The 20,946-nt window shown below is 45.8% G+C and overlaps 1 protein-coding gene across 2 annotated transcripts in view; it reads left to right on the top strand.

The window, feature by feature from the left end:
- The window catches only part of LOC127569405 (UDP-glucose 6-dehydrogenase-like), a 56,005-nt gene extending 37,036 nt beyond the window's left edge, over positions 1 to 18,969 (top strand). For both annotated transcript variants that reach the window (XM_052014018.1, XM_052014019.1), the window contains exons 9-13: positions 1,664 to 1,794; positions 7,382 to 7,521; positions 12,225 to 12,316; positions 15,335 to 15,445; positions 16,374 to 18,969. In XM_052014018.1, the coding sequence (XP_051869978.1) occupies positions 1,664 to 1,794; positions 7,382 to 7,521; positions 12,225 to 12,316; positions 15,335 to 15,445; positions 16,374 to 16,481 (582 nt within the window). In that variant the 3' untranslated portion in view covers positions 16,482 to 18,969. The remainder of the gene's footprint in view (positions 1 to 1,663; positions 1,795 to 7,381; positions 7,522 to 12,224; positions 12,317 to 15,334; positions 15,446 to 16,373) is intronic.
- Positions 18,970 to 20,946: the final 1,977 nt, after the last annotated feature.

Below are 20,946 nucleotides of genomic sequence, written 5' to 3' on the forward strand. Positions count from 1 at the left end.
CACTCTATGCAAAAGATCCATTTCACCGTGTGCTTCGATGTACGTGTGACTAATAAAGAAATCTTGTCACTCGTACCGAGGTACAGTGAAAAACTCGTCTTGCATACCGTTCGTACAGATCAATTCATTACACAGTGCGTTGAGGTAGTACAGGATAAAACAATACAGAATGCAGAATAATGTGGCATTCTTAGAAACATAGAATTTAGATTTAAAAGAGTAGAATGATTACAATACAAGTGATGAGTGGATCTGCAGAGAGCAGCTTGCAACGAGTCACCACAGTCTGGCACCATCTTGCCTGTTTGGGCAATAGATGCTGATTTTGCCGGCAGTGCCCTACATCTGTTGGAATGATTAATTAATTATGTCTTTATATTTAAGCTTGTTGCTTCACTTCATGTGGCAGTGGTTAAGTTACTGCACTGACCATCCTGGACTAGAGGTTGGAGAACACCGGAGACTGCAGGTGCTGGGATCTGGAGCAACAAACGATCTGCTGGAGGAACTCAGTGGGTCGGGCAGCATCTGTGGAGGGAAATGGACAGTCGATGTTTTGGGTCGAGACCCTGCTTCAGGGCTGAACTTCCTTTTGCCCTTCGGATGCTGCTTGATCCGCTGAGTTCCTCTCGCAGATTGTTTGTCGCTAGAGATCGGGGAATGTGAGTTCAAGCTGGGATTCGGATAATTGAATGAATTCTGGAATAAAAAGCTATGAGAGTTAATGGTGACCTTGAATCGATCAGGTTACCAATGAAACATCATCTGTTCAATAATGTCTTTCAGGAGAGGATATTTGCCAACCGTACCCAGTCTGGCCTCAATGCGACTCCAGACCCACACCATGTAGTGAACTTCTAACTGTCCCCCTGATAAGGCCCAGAAAGCCCCTTGGTTCTGGCGAAATTGATGGTGCACTGTGAGAATCTGTACATTTTAAAAAATCCATTTGGCAAAACCGTCTCCGACCTGAGATGAGTATTTGGGAAGATGAAAGAAACAAGAACTGGGCTTCATAAATTTGGGATTGTTGACAAGTTCAATTGGGAATTTGTGTAGTACACGGGAAAGCTTTGGTCATGTGTACCACGGTGGAAAGCTCTGTTTGTGTGCCATCCAGGCAGGTCATGCCATACGTAAGTACATCAAGGTAGTAAAAAGAATATAGTCGTGAGAATGTAGTGCATGGTGGCGAATAGCTCAGACGTACTTAAGGAAAGCATGGAGAACACTTGGGAAAGGGGGAGAGGATGTGGTGACAGAGGGTGATTAGCACTGGAAGGAGCCCAGTGTGGATGGGCACAGACTGATGGGCCAAGTGCCCTGATCTTCCTGCAGAATCTGTCAGCAGGCATGGTAGTGTAGCGGTTAGTGTAACGCTTTACAGTGCCAGTGACCCTGGTTCAGATCCCGCCACTGTCTGTAAGGACGTTTGTACGTTCTCCCCATGTCTGCGTGGGTTTCCTCCAGGTGCTCCGGTTTCCTCCCACATTCCAAAGACGTATGGGTTCGGAAGTTGTGGGCATGCTATGTTGGTGCCGGAAGTGTGGCGACACTTGCGGGCTGCCCCCAGAACACTACCAAAAAGATGCATTTCACTGAGTGTTTCGATGTATGTGTGACTAATAAAGAAATCTTATCTTTGTGCTATTTATGCTGCCAGGTGATCGAGATCAATGATTACCAGCGGAGGAGGTTTGCTGCTCGGGTAATTGGCTGCCTTTTCAACACTGTTACTGATAAGAAGATCGGGTTGTTGGGATTTGCCTTCAAGAAAGACACTGGAGACACAAGGTATGGCTCGGTCAATCACTGCAGTGTCCCTACCTGCCGTTTGTGTGTTCAACACTGTACCATAAATAGGATAGGTAGAAGGAAATTTTTGCCCACAGCAGAGGTGTCTAATACTAATGAGTATTGGTTTATGGTAAGGGACAAGAGATGGAGAGGGGATCTGAGGAAGAACTTTTCATCCCAAGGATGGTTGGAATTTGGAACCCAGTGACTGAAGGGGTGGTAGAGATGGAGATGTATCAAGACAAGTACTTAGGTCATAAGGCAGAGAAGGCTACAGACCAAGTGGGATTAGTATAGCTAGGTAGTTGATGATTGGTGTGGACATATTGGGCCGACGGGGCTGTTTCCGTGCTGTATGATTGCATGGCTCCATGAAGACTTCTCTCTTTCTATCTCCATGGATACTACCTGGCCCTGCTGAATATTTCCAGTATTTTCTGTTTCCATTTCAGACTTACAGCATCTCCAGAATTCCTTGTCTATTCTTAAGGAAAAAGAATTTGAGGAAGTCTATACAGTTTGGGAGGTCAAACGTAAGGGGAAAGTATACAGTCAATGGCTGGACCTTTAACAGCACTGACATGCGTAGGGTTCTCAGTGCCCAAGTCCATAGCCTGAGAATGGCGACGCAAGTTGATAGGGTGGTAAAGAAGGCATACGGCATGCTTGCCTTCATTGGGCATTGAATATAAGAGTCAGGAAGTCATTTTGCAGCTGTATAAAACTTTGGTTTGGCCACACATGGAGTATTATGAGCAGTTCTGGTTGCCCCATTACAGGAAGGATGTGGAGACTTTGGAAAGGCTGGAGAGGAGGTTTACCAGGATGCCACCGATCTTCCCCCCTCTCACCTGGACTCGCCTATCACCTGCCTGCATGTGCTCCTCCCCCTCCCCCTACCCCTACCATTTTATTCTGGTTTCTGCCCTCTTCCTTTCCAGCCCTGATGAAGGGTCTTGACCCGAAACGTCGAATGTTTATTTCCCTCCATGGATGCCGCCTGACCTGCTGAGTTCCTCCGGCATTTTTTCTGTGTTGCTCCAGATTCCAGCATCTGCAGAATCTCTTGTGTTACCAGGACGCTGCCTAGATTAGAGGGTATGAGCTTAGAGAAGTTGGACAAACTTGGGTTGTTTTCTCTGGAGGGACAGAGGCTCAGGGGAGACCTGAAAGTTTATAAAATTATGAGGAGCATAGATATGGTAGTCACAATTTTTTCCCAGGGTTGAAATGTTTAACACTGGAGGCCATGTATTTAAGGTGAGAGGGGGAAAGTTTAAAGGAGATGTGTGGGGCAAGTTTATTTACACAGTGGTGGGTGCCTGGAATGTGCTGCCAGAAGTAGTGGTGGAAGCAGATGTGGTAGAGGTGTTTAAAAGGCTGTTAGATAGACACATGAATATGCAGGGAATGGAGGGATATGGATCATGTGCAGGCAGAAGAGACTTAGTTTAATTTGGCATTGTATTTGGCACAGACATCGTGGGCCAAAGGGCCTATTCCTGTGCTGTACTGTTCTATGTTCTGAGAAACGGAACGAGAGACAGAAAATTTGACTTCAGTTGCCTTCAGTAAGTGGCTCTATAATTGGTATTGGTATTGGTTTATTATTGTCACTTGTACCAAGGTACAGTGAAAAACTTGGTCTTGCATACCGATCGTACAGGTCAATTCATTACACAGTACACTGAGGCAGTACCGGGTAAACACAATACCAGAATACAGAATAAAGTGTCACAGCTATAGAGGAAGTGCATTGCAGGTAGACAATAAGGTGCAAGGTCATAACAAGGTAGATAACAAGGTAGTCCATGTTATCGTATAAGGGAACTGTTCAATAGTCTTATCACAGTGGGATAGAAGCTGTCCTTGAACCTGGTGGTATATGCCCTCAGGCTCCTGTATCTTCTGCCTGAGGGGAGATGGGAGAAGAGAGAATGTCCCAGGTGGGTGGGGTCTTTGATTATGTTGGCTGCTTTTCCAAGGCAGCGAGAAGTGTAGACAGAGTCCATGGAGGGGAGGCTGCTTTCCGTGACGCGCTGAGCTGTGTCCACGACTCTCTGCAGTTTCTTGTGGTCCTGGGCAGAGCAGTTGCCATACCAAGCCATGATGCATCTGGATAGGATGCTTTCTATGGTGCATCAATAAAAGTTGGTGAGTGTCAAGGGGAACATGCCAAATTTCTTTAGCCTCCTGAGGAAGAAGAGGCACTGGTGAGCTTTCTTGGCCGTGGCATCTACGTGGTTGGACCAGGACAGGCTATTGGTGATGCCACTCCTAGGAACTTGAAGCTGTCAACCCTCTCGACCTCAGAACCATTGACGTAGACAGGTGCATGTACACCGCCCCCTTTCCGGAAGTGCATTGCAGCAGTGCATTGCTGTCTAGTGAACAGAATTTAATTTCGGAAGCTGCGTTCAGTGCAGTGTGTTCAGCCAAGGATGGATTGCATTGACAGGAATATCCCATGGATTTCTGTCTTCTCCCGTGTCGAACATTTTGTGGGAGTATTTTTATTAGAACAATGAAAGAAACATATAAAGTGTTCAATCCATCATTTAGAAGGCAAATGAGAGATAAAAGTTCACCAACAAACTAGGGAACTGAAAACATTGGGAGTGCTCTGGTTATAAAGCTCGTTCGAGGTGTTCAAAATTATAGGAGTGTCTCACGGAGTGATCGAGCAAAAGCTGGATCGATACCAGTGTAACATAAATGAAAATCAACAGACTGCAGATGCTGGAAATCTAAAAACGGAAAATGCTGGTAACACTCAGCAGGTCAGACAGCATCTGTGGGAAGGGAAGCAGAGTAATATGGCTTCTTGCACTGTTGCATTGAGGCCCAATGTTACCTTCCTTCTGGGCACATTGAGATGATATCAAATTGAACAATTTCGGGTAATGTTCCTTCTCTGTTTTTATCAGAATTGGTTGGTCCTACTGTAGGTACCCGTGGCAGGGGTATCAAAAGGTAGAAGAGCACAGGTTTAAGATGAGAGGAGGGAGTTTTAAAGGGGATCTGAGAGTTTCTATACAGACAGTGGTTGATATCTGGAACGTGCTGCCAGAGGAGGTGGGGGAATTAGATACAATCAGAGGCATTTAGACAGGGATTTAAATAGCCAAGGTGTAGGATATGGTCCTAATGTAGGCAGATGGGATTAGTGTAGAAAGGCAAAAAATGTCAGCATGGATATGGTGGTGTGAAGGGCCTGTTTCTGTGCTGTACATCTCTGTGCCTCTATCTGTAATATCGGCTTAACATTTCTCTTTCCAATGACACTTGTTTGTTGAGTATTTTTTTACAGCTCTGACCTGCATTTCAATGTTGACGTCGCTTTGTCAGTTTTCTCTTTCAAAAGACCCTCATTATCCTATCGACCAGATGGCTTCATCGGCAGCTTATCACCACGGCAAGCCTGGCCCCACCCCATCAGCGATATTTTCTTTGCCCTATCCATCCTTCCCCACCCTAAGTTAAACCTCTCGCTTTCCCGTAGTCTTCTCTTTCCACCTTTTGAAATTCTCTCTCCCACAGATGCTGCCTGGTTTTTGCTGAGTTTTCCAGCATTTATTACCAGTATAAGGTGACTAGTTAAGAAATAAGAACGAGAATATGAGAAATGTTTGGCTCTTTTACACCTTGTATCTTAAATGGAGTTGGCAGTAGATTCGGCAGGAAGTTTCAAAAGGCAAATGGAGGTGTTGCAAATGCAAGATAATGGGGAAAGCAAAAAGCAGGGCAGTTAAGTGGAGAGCTTTCTCAAGGAGATGTTAGGTTGCAATTGTACAAGGCACACTTGGTAATTGGTTTATTGTTGTCGCATGTACGGAGGCACAGTGAGAAACTTTGTTTTGCATGCCGTCCATACAGATCACTTCACCACATCAGTACATGGAGGTAATGCAAGGGAAAAGCGATTACAGAATGCAGAATAAAGAGTTACAGTTACAGAGAAAGTACGGTGCAGGCAGTCAATAAGGTGCAAGGTCATAACGAGGTAGATTGTGAGGTCAAGAGCCACAACCGATCTGTTGGAAGAACTCCGCAAGTGAGCAGCATCCATCTTATCTTACTAGGAACCATTCAATAGTTTTGTAACAGCGGGATATTGGTATTGGTTTATTATTGTCACTTGTACCGAGGTACAGTGGAAAAACTTGTCTTGCGTACAGATCGTACAGGTCAATTCATTACACAGTGCGGTTACATTGGGTTAGTACAGAGTGCATTGAGGTAGTACAGGTAAAAACAATAACAGTACAGAGTAAAGTGTCACAGCTACAGAGGAAGTGCAGTGTAATAAGGTGCAAGGTCACAACAAGGTAGACCGTGAGGTCACAGTCCATCTTATCGTATAAGGGAACCGTTCAATAGTCTTATCACAGTGGGGTAGAAGCTGTCCCTAAGTCTGGTGGTACGTGCCCTCAGGCTCCTGTATCTTCTACCCGATGGAAGAGGAGAGAAGAGAGAATGACCCAGGTGGGTGGGGTCTTTGATTATGTTGGCTGCTTTTCCAAGGCAGCGAGAAGTGTAGACAGAGTCCATGGAGGGGAGGCTGGTTTTCATGATGTGCTGAGCTGTGTTCACATAATAGATGTAGATCAGTTCAGATATAAATCAGTTGCAGATAAGGTGGAGAAATGGCAGATGGTGTTTAACCTGGCCAGATGTGAGGTGTTGCACTTTGGGAGATCAAATGTAAAGGGACAGTACATTGTTAACGGCAGGACTGTTAACAGTGCTGATGTGCAGAGGGATCTTGGGGTCCATGTCCATAGCTCCCTGAAAGTGGCTACTCAGGTTGATAGGGTGGTAAAGAAGGCTTGCCTGCCTTTATTAGTCGAAGAATTGAGTTCAAGAGTTGGGAAGTTATGTTGCAGCTTTATAAAACTCTAGTTAGGCCGCACCTGGAGTATTGCATTCAGTTCTGGTCACCCCATTATAGGAAGGATGAGGAGGCTTTGGAGAGGGTGCAGAAGAGGTTCATCAGGATGCTGCCTGGATTAGAGGGCAGGTGCTATAAGGAGAGGTTGGACAAACTTGGGTTGGTTTCTCTGGAGCAGCAGAGGCTGAGGGGAGTCCTGATAAGAGGTTTATAAGATGAGAGGCATAGACAGAGTAGACAGCCAGTATCTTTTTCCCAGGGTTGAAATGTCTAATACTGGAGGGCATGCATTTAATGTGAGAGGGGGTAAATTCAAAGGAGTTGTGCAGGGCAAGTATTTTACACAGAGAGTGGTGGGTGCCTGCAATGCACTGCCAGGGGGGGTGGTGGAGGCAGATATGATAGAGGTGTTCAAGAGACTCTTAGACAGGCACATGAATGTGCAGGAAATGGAAGGATGTGGACATTGTGTAAGCAGAAGGTATTAGTTTAGTTGGGCATTTGATTACTAATTGAATTAGTTCAGCACAACACCGTGGGCCAAAGGGCCTCTATTGTACTGTGTTGTAGTCTACGACTAAGTGCTGCCTCGGGCAATGAGCCAAATAGGTTCCTGTGTTTCTGCAGCCAACACACTCCTGTAATTCTAAACCATCTAACCTCCTGAATTATAGTTTGCTTTGTGTGTTTTAGGGAGTCTTCCAGTATTTACATATCCAAGTACCTCCTGGATGAAGGAGCCAGGCTGCACATCTTTGACCCGAAAGTGAAGAAGGAACAAATTATTCAAGACCTGAGTCATACCAGTATTTGCGACGATGATCCTGACAGAGGTATGTAGTCCTGGCGACAGGGAAATCAAATTCAAGTGGAGTTAATTGTCATGTGCATGAGTACGGTAAGGTACAGGTACAATGAAAAACTTGCAGCAGCATCACAGGCACGTAGGACAGACAACACACAGAATATAAACTATAAAAGACTGAAGAGACAAAGAAAGACATTAGTGCAAAGGAACAAACACAATCAGAGACAAGTCCATGGTGGTGTGTGAGGTGCTCTCTAGTGTTCCGTTGTTGAGGATCAAGGGTTATTGACTGACGGAGCAAAGGATCAGCAAGGTTCATTCATGTAGAAAAGCCTGTGTTATTTTGGATAAGTTAAACTTCTTGCTGCTCTACTTTTACCAGTTTTTTTTTAATTCATAGAACACGACGGCACAGTACAGGCCCTTCAGCCCACAATGTTGTGCCGACATTTTATCCTGCTCCAAGATCTGTCACTCCCACATCACCCCCTTTTTTTCTATCAGAGTAAAAGATCCCTCCACAAAGTAGGATTAAGGAGGGTGACGGTTGAAAAGGAAAACATGCAGGTGAAAAGTAGTGCTAAGGCCAAAGATTGGGGGGAATTCAAAATCCAACAAAGGTGGTCTAACAAAAATCAAGATGAAAATAAACTGAGGGCAAATATAAAAAATCTTTGACTACATAAATAGGAAGAGAGAGGCTGAAGTGAAGAGAGACCCCTTAGAGAATGAGGCTGGGAAAAATAGTTACGGGGAACAAAGAAATGACAGAGGAGTTAGACCTATTTGTATTATTTTTATGGTAGAAGATACTACCATAATCCCATTTAATACCAAAGATTGAAGTACTATTACCATCACTAGAATGATGGCATTAGGAAACTAATGGGGCTAACAGCTGATGTTCCAAGATCCAAAAATGAGTGGTTACAAAGAGAGTGGATGCAGTGGTTGTAATCTTCCAAGAATCGTTTGATTTTGCAGAAACACTGAAGGATTGGAAAACTGCCAATGTGGTGGTACCCTGGTTCAACAAGTGTGGGAAGCAGAAAGTGGGTAAAAAATATCCTGGTTAGTCCAATTAATATTTTTGGAAAAATATCATTATCGATTATTAATAGGATATTTTGAAAGACATAATCTGATCAGGTAGAGTCAGCATGGTTCATGAAGGGGAAATCATACTTGCATCAGTTAGGGTGGATAGAGGGGAACCAGTAGATGTAATATATTTGGATTTTCAAAAGTTTTGTGACAAATTGCTCACAAAAGGTTCCTTTGCAAGGTTGGAGTTCAAGATCCATAGATTTATGGAGTTATACAGCACAGAAATGGGCCCTTCAGCCCAACTCATCCATGCTGACCAAGATTACTATCTAAGCATTCCATTTGCCTGTGTTTAGCCCATATCCTCCTTAACCTTTCCTATTCCCGTACCATTTCAAATGTTTTTTTAAATATTTTAATTGTACCTGCCTCTACCGCCTCCTCTGGCAGCTCGTTCCACATACCCACCACCCTCCGAGTGAAGAAAATGCCTCTTTAGATCTTCCTCCTTAAATCTATGTCCTCTAGTTTTAGTCTCCTCTATCCTAGGAAAGACTGACTATCTACCCACTCTATGCCCCTCATAATTTCATAAACCTCCATAAGGTCACCCCTCAGCTTCCTACACGCCAGGGGGAAAGAAAAGCCCCAGCCTATCTAATCTCTCCGTGTAGCCTTAAAGTCACAGCAACATCCTTGTGAATCTTACACAAAATCCTGGAGGAACTCAGCGGGTCAGGCAGCATCCATCGAGGGAAATGAACAGTCGACGTTTCGGGCTGAGACCCTCCATCAGGACTGGAAAGGAAGAGGGCAGAAGCCAGAATAAAAGTATTGCCCCTCCCCATCAGATTCCTTCTTCTTCAGCCCTTTGCCTCTTGTACCTATAACCTCCCAGCTTCTCACATTATTTCTTTTTACCCCCCCCCACCCACCCACCTTTCCTCTCTCACCTGGACCCACCTATCACCTGCCAGCTCGTGCTCCTGCCCCTCCCCCCTACCATTTTATTCTGGCTTCTGCCCTCTTCCTTTCCAGTTCCGATGAAGTGTCTCAACCCGAAATCTCGGCTGTGTCTTTCCCTCTGTAGATGCTGCCTGACCCGCTGAGTTCCTCCAGCATTTTGTGTGCGTTGCTGCAGATTTCAAACAACTGCAGTACCTCTTGTGTATCCTTTTCTGCACCCTCTCTAGCTTCACCTTTCCTTTATGTGACTCCAACCTCGCCACATAGTTGATACATGGACTGGCTTCTGAAGCAACCCAGAAACCGACTTAGCTCAAAGGCAATTGGATACTAGGTACATAGAACGTTGAACATTACAGCACAGTACAGGCCCTTTGGCCCACCATGTTGTGCTAACCCCATGCACCAATTTCTCAGCCACAACTTCATCCACCAAAGCAACCTATTCTTACCCTCACTGGCACGTGGCACAGGCATCAATCCAGAGATTACTACCCTTGAGGTCCTTCTTTTCTGCTTCCTACCTAGTTCCCCATATTCACTTTTCAGGACCTCATCCTTTTTCCTACCTACTTTGTTGGTACCAATGTGTACCACGACTTCTGGCTGCTCGCCCTCCCCCTTCAGAATGCTGTGGACCCGATCTGAGACGCCCCTGACCCTGGCACCCGGGAGGCAACATACCATCCGGGAGTCTCTTCCACGGCCACAGAATCTCCTGTCTGCTCCCCTAACTATGGAGCCCCCTATCACTACCGCTCTCCTCTTCTCCCCCCTTCCCTTCTGAGCCACAGAGCCAGATTCAGTGCCAGTGACCTGACCGCTGCAGCTTTTCCCTGGTAGGTCCCCCACTCCCCCAATAGTATCCAAAGTGGTATACCTGTTATCGAGGGGAACGGCCACAGGGGTACTCTGCACTACCTGCCTATTCTCCTTCCTTCTCCCAACAGTCACACAGCTACCTGCCTTCTGCAGCTTCGGAGTGACTGTGTCCTTGTAGCTCTTATCTATGAGCTCCTCGTTCTCCCATAGCAGCTGAAGGTCAGGAGCTGCAGCTCTAGTTCCCTAACACGGTCTGTAAGGAGCTGCAGCTGGATGCACCTCGTGCAGATGTAGTGAACGGGGAGACTTGAGATCTCCCAGATCTCCCACATCTGGCAGGAAGAACACACCACTGACACTGGATCCATTGTCACTACTTTTGCTGGGCACTAGAGACTGAGAGTCCCGCTTCTCGCTCCAAGTCATGGCCCTTGCTACCTGGAAAAGAGCTGGGTCCTGACACTCACCTCTTTATATGGCTCCCACTTCTATTATATACTTCATGATATTAGCATGTGTAGAGGATTGTCCTACCAGCAGAAAGAAGGGATAAAGTGTAACCTGTGGAGTTCCACAGCTGTTTATAATATATTAATAAGATAAGATTTCTTTATTAGTCACATGTACATCGAAACACACAGTGAAATGCATCTTTTGCATAGAGTGTTCTGGGGACAGCCTGCAAGTGTCACCACGCTTCCGGTGCCAACATAGTATGCCCACAACTTCCTAACCCGTACGTCTTTGGAATGTGGGAGGAAACCGGAGCACCCGGAGGAAACCCACGCAGACACTGGGAGAATGTACAAACTCCTTACAGACAGCGGCCAGAATTGAACCCGGGTCGCTGGCGTTGTAATAGTGTTACGCTAACCGCCACGCCACCGTGCCTGTAAACAGTTTAGGTCCCCTTAATTAAAGGAAGATGCATTTTTATTGGAAACAGTTTGGAGACAGTTAACTGGGATGATGCTAGGAATGGTGGGATTGTTTTATAAAGCTTGAACAGAGTGGGTTTGTGCTCATTGGAGTTTGGAAGAATGAGAGGCAATTGTATTGAAACGTATCATTTCTTATGGGCTTGGCAGCTTGACAGGAAAAATGCAGCACCAGTGGGCTCAGCCTCAGAATGAGGGGTGTCCATTTAAGACTGCAGTGAGGAAGAATTTCTTCTCTCAAAAGGTTGTGAGTTCTTGGAGTGCCTTACCACAGAATGGTGTGCAGGCTGAATCTGGGAAAATATTCAAAGCCACGATGGGTTTTTAATGAGTAAGGGAATCGGGGGTCATGGGGATAGGACAGGAAAGTGAAACTGAGGAAAGTTGGATCAGCCTTGATCGAATTGAGCCGAATGTTGCTTTTCCCTACGGTCAATCACCTGGGGTGATCGATCATCCCTCCACAGGAAGAGAAACCTATTGGAAGGAATTGGACACATTCCTGGAAAGGAGAAACATTCCAAGGAAATGGGGAGAGAGCAGGGAGCGTGGGATTTATGGGAGAGCTCGTTCAAAAAGCTAGGTACAGGCACTGGGCTGAATGGCCTCCTTCTGTGCTGTATTATTCAGTCGCTACGTCACTTCCAAAGCCCTAAGTTCTGGAATTCCTTCCCTAAAGCTCAACCTGAGACGTGTGTTGTTTTCTACATTGGATGTAAAAGATTTCATGGCACTTTGGAAGATCTTATTCCAGTATTCTGGCTGATATTTATTCCTTCCAAAAGAATTTATCCCACTGCTGTTTCTGGGATCCCACTGTGCTTCAAATGGCCGTTGTGCTGAATTGTGACGTTGACTACATTTCCAAAGTACCTGTGGGCTGCGACGTACTGAACTGTAACGTCCAGACATCATGAAATGCTCACTCTTACTGCAAGTGTGTTTTTTCTCGTAGTGTCTCGGCTGGTGACTGTCTCATTGGACCCCTATGAGGCGTGCAAGAACGCCCATGCCATTGTCATCTGTACGGAATGGGATATGTTCAAGGTATTGGAAGCAATTCATAAGCAGATACTGGAATTATTTAACAGTCCAGGTAGCACTCTGAGGAGTTAGTGACCTGAAACGGTAACTCTAGATTTCTTTGGTTTTACCCTGTACTACCTCAATGCACTCTGTAATGAATTGGTCTGTATGAATGGTATGCAAGGCAAGTTTTTTCCTGCACCTTGGTACAAGTGACAATAATAAACTAATTCCAATTCATAGAGTCACTCAGCACGGAAACAGGCCCTTCAGCCCAACTCATCCGTGCTGACAAGATGCTTATCTATGCTAGTCCCAATTGCCTGTGTTTGGCCCATATCCCTCTAAACCTTTCCTATCCTGTCAAAGTGTCTCAAATGCTGTAATTGTACCCACCTCTACCACCACCTCTGGCAGGTTGTTACATATACCCACCGCCCTCTGTGTGGAAAAGGTGCCCTTAAGGTCCCCTTTAAACCTTTGCTCTCAAATCCCCTTTTAACTCTTTCACTACTCACCTTTTAAGATTTCTTTATTAGTCACACATACCTCGAAACACACAGTGAAATGCATCTTTTGTATAGGGTGTTCTGGGGGCAGCCCGCAAGTGTCGCCACGCTTCTGGCGCCAACGTAGCACGCCCACAACTTCCTAACCCGTACGTCTTTGGAATGTGGGAGGAAACCAGGGCACCCGGAGGAAACCCACGCAGACACGGGGAGAACGTACAAACTCCTTACAGACAGCGGCCGGAATTGAACCTGGGTCACTGGTGCTGTAATGGCGTTACACTAACCGCTACACTACCGTGCCTGCCCCCCTTACACCTGTGCCTCTAGTTTTAGACTCTCTGATGCTGGAGAAAAGTACTGTGACTATCTACCCTATATGTTCCTCATGATTTTAGAAATCTCTGTAAGGTCACCCGTCAGCCTCCTTCACTCCAGGGAAAACAGTCCCAGCCTCTCCTTATAACTCAAGCCCTCCAGTCCCGGTAACGTCCTCGTGAATCTTTTCCACACCGTTTGCACCTTCATGACATCCTTCCTATAGCTTGGCGACCAGAAACGTACACGATATTGCGGCCTAGCCAAGTATTTGTGCAACTTTAGCATGACATCCCAACTCCTATACTCAGTGCTTTGGCTGATGAAGGCAAATATGCCATACGCCTTCTTGGAATTGGAATTGGAATTGGTTTAGTATTGTCACTTGTACCGAGCTACAGTGAAAAACTTGTCTTGCATGCCGTTCACACAGATCAATCCATTATACAGTGCATTGAGGTAGTACAAGGGAAAACGATAACTGAATGCAGAATGAAGTGTTACAGAGAAAGTGCAGTGCAGGCAGACAATAAGGTGCAACTTTGTCTGTGTTGCCACTTTCGAGGAACTATGTACTTGCCCCCCAAGGTCTTGCTGTTCGGTAACACTGCCCAGGGCCCTGCCAGTTCCAGTTCTCTCTCGCCAGATGCTGTTTGCAGACCTGAGGATTTCCAGCACTGTGTTTATTTCTTATCCATCTGAGCGTCACCGGCCGAGCCAGAGTCAGCATTTATTGCTCATCCCTGATTGCCCCTGTCCAGAGTGGCGTGCCAGGCCAGACTGGGTAAGGATGGCAGATTCTGCTGCTCTGTAGGCATGAGTGGACCGAATGAGTCGTTACAACAGTCCAGTGGCTCCATGGCCGTTACTGTTCTGAAATTCCACAGCTGGAATTGGGGGGATTTGAACTCTGGTCTCTGGATGATCAGATAAGATATCTTTATTAGTCACATGTACATCGAAACACACAGTGAAATGCATCAATTTTTACATGGAATATTCTGGGGGCAGCCCACAAGTGTCGCCACGCTTCCGGCGCCAACATAGCATGCCCACAACTTCCTAACCCGTACGTCTTTGGAATGTGGGAGGAAACTGGAGCACCCGGAGGAAACCCACGCAGACACGGGGAGAACGTACAAACTCCTTACAGACAGCAGCCGGAATTGAACCCGGGTTGCTAGATGAGTTAACTGCTACCAGCTGTATGTTGTTAGTCACAGAGACCTACAGCATGTAAACAGGCCCCTAAGCCCACCAAGTCTATAATAAACCAATAGTCAATAATTAATTAATAATTTTCCAATTCCAAAGTCTGCACCAACCATCCAGGACCCATTTACCTAATCTCATTTCATTCCCACCCTCCCCACATTCCCATCAGCTCCCCCTGGATCGTACCACTCTTACACTAGGGGCAATCTACAGAGGCCAGGTAACCCACCAACCTGCATTTGGACCTTCGCATTGCTGCTGGTGTGGTTGCTGTTCTTCTGGTTCCAAACACAAAGGACCGCAAGTGTTGGAGAGGTTCTGGAGAATACGGGAAGTTTTAACATTTCAGGTCAATGTCTTTGTTCAGGAAGTGGGAAAAGATAGATAGATAGATATCTTTATTAGTCACACGTACATCAAAACACACAGTGAAATGCATCTTTTGTGTAGGGTGTTCTGGGGGCAGCCCGCAAGTGTGGCCACACTTCCGGCACCAACATAGCGTGCCCACAACTTCAAAAGTTACCACTAACGCTGCACTGGAATAGTGCACTCCACACACTACATAACAGAAGCTGTCCCAGAGAGAGAGAGCACGGAACCAGGCCCTTCAGCCCACCAAGTCTCTGCCAACCATCAACACTAATCCTACATTAATCCAACTTTTTATTCTCCCCACATTCCCATCAACGCTACCGTTTGCAAGGGGCAAGTTACAGCGGCCAACTGACCCACCGACCTACACGTCTTTGGGGTGTGGGTGGAAACCGGAGCACACGGAGGTAACCCGTGCAGTCACAGGGAAAGCGTGCAAACTCCACACAGTCAGCACCGGAGGTCGGGATTGAGCTTGGGTTGCTGTTTAACCTTTAAGGTCTGAGATCCTTTGTGAGATTTGGGATAAGGAGGCCTTGTACAGGATGTTTAGAGCGCGTGTAATTTGTGGCACGTGTGTAAGCAGTGTAACATTTCAGCTTGGTACTTCAACTCTTTTCAGGAGCTGGACTATGAGAGGATCTACAAGGCGATGCTGAAACCAGCATTTATCTTTGATGGTAGGCGCATATTGGATAGTCTTCATGAGAAGCTCCAGCACATTGGTTTCCAGGTAAGGGAAATGCAGAGCAATGTGTCTCAACACCGGGATCAATGGCTTTCGTTCTGTTGGTAACTTTGTGGGGGGTGGGGTGGTGGGTGGAGGGGGCTGGGAGATGGATGGAGGCAGTGAGGGTTTTTTTTATTTGTTCAAGGAATGTGGGCTTCGCAGGCTGAGCCAGCATTTAATCGCCCATCCCTAGTTGCCCTTGAGAATGTGGTGGTGAGCTGCCTTCTTTGACCGCTGCAGTCCTTGAGGTGTGAATGTACTCACAATGCAGTTAGGGAGGGATTTTTGACCCAGCGACGGTGAAGGAACGGCGATATATTTCCAAGTCGGGACGGTGTGTGGCTCGGAGGGTAACTTCTAGGGAGCAGTGTTGCATGTGCCTTGGCTGCCCTTGTCCTTCCAGCTGGTAGAGGTGGTGGGTTTGGAAGGTGCTGTCTGAGGTGTTGCTGCAGTGCATCCTGTAGATGGTACACACTGCTGCTCCTGTGCCTCAGTGGTGGAGTGAGTGAATGGGTGTGGATGGGGAGCCTATCAAGTGGGCTGCTATGTCCTGTGTGGTGTCGAGCTCCTTCAGTGTCGTTGAAGCTGCACTCATCCTGGCAAGTTCTGATTTGGGCCTTGTGGATATGGATAGGCTTTGAGGAGTTGGGAGATGAGTTACTTGCCCTACCAGCAGGAAGTAGGGAATCGCACTGTGAGCCAGCATGGAATCGGTGGACTGAATAGCCTTCACCTACGTTGTATGGGAGGTAGGAAGGAGAGGGGGGAATAAATTTAACAAATAGCCCATCAGAAAAGTCCCAAGTGCAGTTAAGAATACACAGTAAATGCTGGATTCGCCAATGACAGACACGTCCCACAAAGGTTTCAAGTGCACCTCAATGTAATAGGACCTTCCCGCAAACTTGTCCTTCTCTTTTTCTGCTAACAGGTCGAAACCATTGGAAAGAAGGTGACTGAGAGGATACCCTTCACTGCGAACAAAGATATCTCAAGGATTGATTTGCAAGCCCCTGCTGCCAAGAAGCTAAAGATTTAATGTCCTCTATGGCATTCATTTGAGCATTTTATAACTCAATATGTCTTTTTTTATATTTTCAATCTACATCCATTGTACTCAAAACACTAATGAAATACACTACAGTTTTTAGATAGTTTTTTTTTAAGAATTCACTAAGGGCTTTGTCAATTAGAATTTTTGTTAACCTTTTGATTTGGAAAAGGCTTGTTCTCAAGGTAACATTGAAATTTTGGAGTATGCACTCGTTACATGAATCTGGTCTGATCCATGAGACCATTATTAAATAAGCTATCCTGAATCTTTAATCAGATCTCAATGAACAAGGGAGCAACTCCTAATGCAGGATCTTGACCCGAAATGTCGACCCTCCATTTCCCTCCGCAGATGCTGCCTGCCCTGCTGAGTTCCTCCAGCATTTTGTTTTTTGCTCCAGATTCCAGCCTCTTCAATCTTTCGTCTCTTTTGACAGGTCTCCCTAGCTATCTCTTTGTCGAGCTCTGATTGGATATTTTTGTGGAATTGAGATCACATGACCTCTTGCGTCCAACCATCCCTTTTCCCCACCTCCCACGTCTCTTGCTATTGGTTCTCCCACATCTCTACCCTTACACCTGAAAGCAACTGGAGATCAGATAATGTCTTCCATTGCCTAATTGGTTTGATGGCCTCTTCTCACCCTAAAAGTGGTTTAATTAAGTTTGTTTTTAATAAATAGGCATTATTTTCTTTAATTTGGCTATGATTTCTATCCTGGGTTTATTGTTGGTAAGTTCCTGGAGAGTTGGTGGGTGATTTCTAGGTATGGATATAGAGTTGACATCTTGGGACAGACTGAGTGGTGTTCTCTTTAAGAAGCCACCTGCTTGTTTAAACATATGTATTTTATAATTTGTTTAAAGTATTTTTAAACAGTTACTGCTACAACTTTACATGGAAGCTAGAGAAACAAGTCAGAAATACCCAACCCATGTGGTAAATCTGTAAAATGATTTTAATAACTTGGGAGAAATGCCTGGTGAGAATTAGTAACCAAATGAATTTTAACGTTGTACTTTAATCTAAGGACACCTATTGGAAAACAGTGATGCATTTAGAAGTATGACCATACTATTGTAATAGGAGCAGGAGTAGCTGATCCACCTCACAGTGTCTTGCCTACCTCAAGCTCATTCCTGCCCCATCATCTCCTCCCTGACACTTGTTGGCCTAATTACAAATGCATTTGACGTTGGACATTCACAGCCCTTTGCGGTCGAGAATTCAAAGATTTGAAACCCGCTGGACAAATTTCTCTTCTCAGGCCTTAAATGATTGACTCCATGTCCTGATGTGCCCATTGGTTGTAGATTCTCCAAGGAGTCATTGAGTTACACAGCATGGAAATGGGCCTTTCGGCCCAACTCATACATACTGACCAAGTTGCCTATTTGAGCTAGTCCATTTTCCTGCATTTGGCCCATATCCCTCTGAACCTTTCCTACCCATGTACCTGTCCAAGTGTCGTTTTAAACATTGTAATTGTCCCCGCCTCCACCTCCTCCTCTGGCAGCTCGTTCCTCATACCCACCACCCTCTGTGTGGAAAACCTGCCCCTCAGGTCCCCTTTGAATCTTTTCCCTGTCACCTTAAACCTCTGCCCTTTAGACTCCCCTACCTTGTGGTGGGGTGGGGGAAGGACTGCAACCATTCAATTATTTATGCCCTCATGATTTTATAAACCTCTATAAGGTCACCCCTCAGTTTCCAGAGTAAACAGTCCCAGCCTATCAAGTCTCTATAACTCAAACCGTCCAGTCCCAGCAAGATCCTTGTGAACCTTTTCTGCACCTTTTTCCAGCTTAATGACCTCCCTCCTATCAGTAGTTACCAGAACTGCACAGTAGTGCCCTCTAGTACCCCAGTAACTAACCTGTCCATCTCCCTCAGAATTGGCACGGTCACTGTGGACCAAAGACCCTGTTGTTTTGCTGTGTGAGTCTAATCTTCTGTATTTTAGTCTTCACGCAACATGTAAAGCCTTGCACTCCAGTCTCCCAATCCAAACAATGGCTAAATAGAGAAATGAGGAGCATCCAACAGCAGATCTTTACGGGGCAGATAGACGTCAGGACTTCGTGGCTCCAACTGACTCCTGAGTGATCTCACACCTTCCATGAGATGTGCAGGTGGCTACGTCATCTGCAGCCTGTGTGAGTTCTCCACTGTCTTCAGTGAGGGGGAGTTAGAAGCCGGGGACCTCTGCAGGAGGGTGGCTGATGAGGTCTCCACGTTGAAAGTGTCCCAGTTTTATTTCCATCTGCCAGTTAAAGCAGCAGTACTTTTCAGTGAGATTATCGCTCATTCCTTGAGATGTTAATTTATAAGAGTTTGGAATCTAATGTAAAACAAAATTAGAAAATGCTGGACATACTCAGCAGGTCAGGCTGCATCTATGGGAGGGGAAAAACACAGTCAACTTTTCGGGTCAGAGACCCTTCGTCAGAACTGAAAAGGAGACAAAAGATTGCAAAGCTGTAGGGAGGGATGGGGTGGGACATCTCTGATAGGGTAATACATGGGGATACCTGTAAACAAGGTTACCTGGCCGATAAGTGACTGGGAGTAGTTAGGGAGAACATAGACAAAAGAATGTAGGAGTTGCAAAATGCAGAGCAGGGGAAGTCCAATCAGTCTGGCAGGTCGTGTTCTCCACTTGCAGGGAGGGGGGAGAAGCAAGCTGAGCTAGTGTTACAGATAGACAACTGATCCAGACTGAGGACATTGAGTTATCTGAAGTTTGTAGAATTCAATGCAAAACAAAAACAAGCTGCTGGAGAAACTCAGCAGGTCAGGCAGCGTCTGTGGAGGCAAAGGGGTGGTCAAGGTGGAATATGAGGTGCTTTTCTTTGATGAGCCTGCCTGACCCGAGTTCCTCCAGCATTTTGTGTTTTGCTCCAGATTCTAGCCTGTGCAGCCTTTTATGTCTCTCTTGACAGGTCTTCCGAGCTATGTCTTTTGGTCAAACAGGTTTGTCGAGCTCTGATTGGATGTTTTTGTTGGATTGAGATATCACGTGACCTCTTGCGTCCAATCATGTTGCTCCAGCCTCCGGCATCTTCTAGGGTTCAACACTGGGTCCGGAGAGCTGCAACTTGCCGAGTCAGAAAATGAGGTGCTGTTCCTCAAGTTCACGTTGGGTCTCGCTGGAGAGGTACAGGGAGCCACAGGCTGATGGGCGAGGATGTGTGTGGGATGAGGAGTTAAAGTAGCAGGTTACAGAAAGCCTCCCACAGATGCTGCCTGACCTGCTGAGTGTTTCCGGCATTCTCGGGTTTTGTTTTTGGATTTCCAGCATCTGCAGTTTTTGATTTTCACTCGGGAACTAATGTAGCTCACAACAAGATGGAAAATTTAAAAGATCCTCTTATTTTGTGGAAGCTACATGAAGTTTGGATTACTATTTTAAATCCTGTCATAAGTGTTAGGTTTGACCTCACTAACAAGTCAAAAGAAAAACAAATACTTCATAATCCTTGGTTGTCCATTCTTAGACCAATTATATTCCATTTCATACACTGTATAAAATGGAATATGATAGAACAGTGCAGCACAGAACGGGCCCTTCGGCCCACAATGTTGTGCTGACGTAGCTAATCCCTCCTACCTACAGAATGCCCATATTTTCCTCATTCATGTGCCCATCCAAGCCCCTCTTTAAAATCCCCAGTGAATTTGCCTCCACCACCCTATCAGGCAACACATTGCAGGCATCCACCACTCTCTGAGTAAAACAACGTACCCCTCACATCTGTTCTGAACCTACCCCCTCTCACCTTAAATGCATGCCCTCTGGTATTGGATCGCTCAATAATGAGGAAAAAGATATTGCTTGTCCACCCTATCTATGCCCCTCATAATTTTATACACTTCCAACAGATCACCCCTCAGCCTCCACCACTCCAGAGAGCCCAAGTTTGTCAAGCCTCTCCTGATAGCACATGCCCTCTAATCCAGGCAGCATCCTAGTAAACCTCCTCTGCACCCTCTCTAAAGCCTCAATATCCTTCCTATAGTGAGGTGACCAGAATTGCACGCAATACTCTAAATGCGGCCTAACCAGAGTTCTATAGAGATGCATCGTAACTTCTTGACTCCTGTACTCAATACCTCGATTACTGAAAGCAAGCATTCCATAAGCCTTCTTTACCACCCTGTCTACCTGTGTAAGGATTGAAAATCCAATATTTGTAACTTCCACTCTTGTTCTGGACATCAGCTGATACTGTGAAAATATATCTCGTGCATATTCCTGAATTATCATAACCAAATTGCAAATTCTTTTCTAAAAGAAATTCAGGACAAATGTTTTGTTATTCTTGCCAAACCGTAATAGAGTTCTTTCTTAATAAAAGCAGGATTTGGAAACCTCCCGGGGTTTGATGTGAGTCATTTTCCACATCTATCCCCAAGCATCTTTGTGGCACTGCTTTATCACCCTCGGGCC

Source organism: Pristis pectinata, chromosome 4, assembly GCF_009764475.1.
Source record: "Pristis pectinata isolate sPriPec2 chromosome 4, sPriPec2.1.pri, whole genome shotgun sequence".
In the NCBI taxonomy this organism is placed as follows: domain Eukaryota; kingdom Metazoa; phylum Chordata; class Chondrichthyes; order Rhinopristiformes; family Pristidae; genus Pristis; species Pristis pectinata.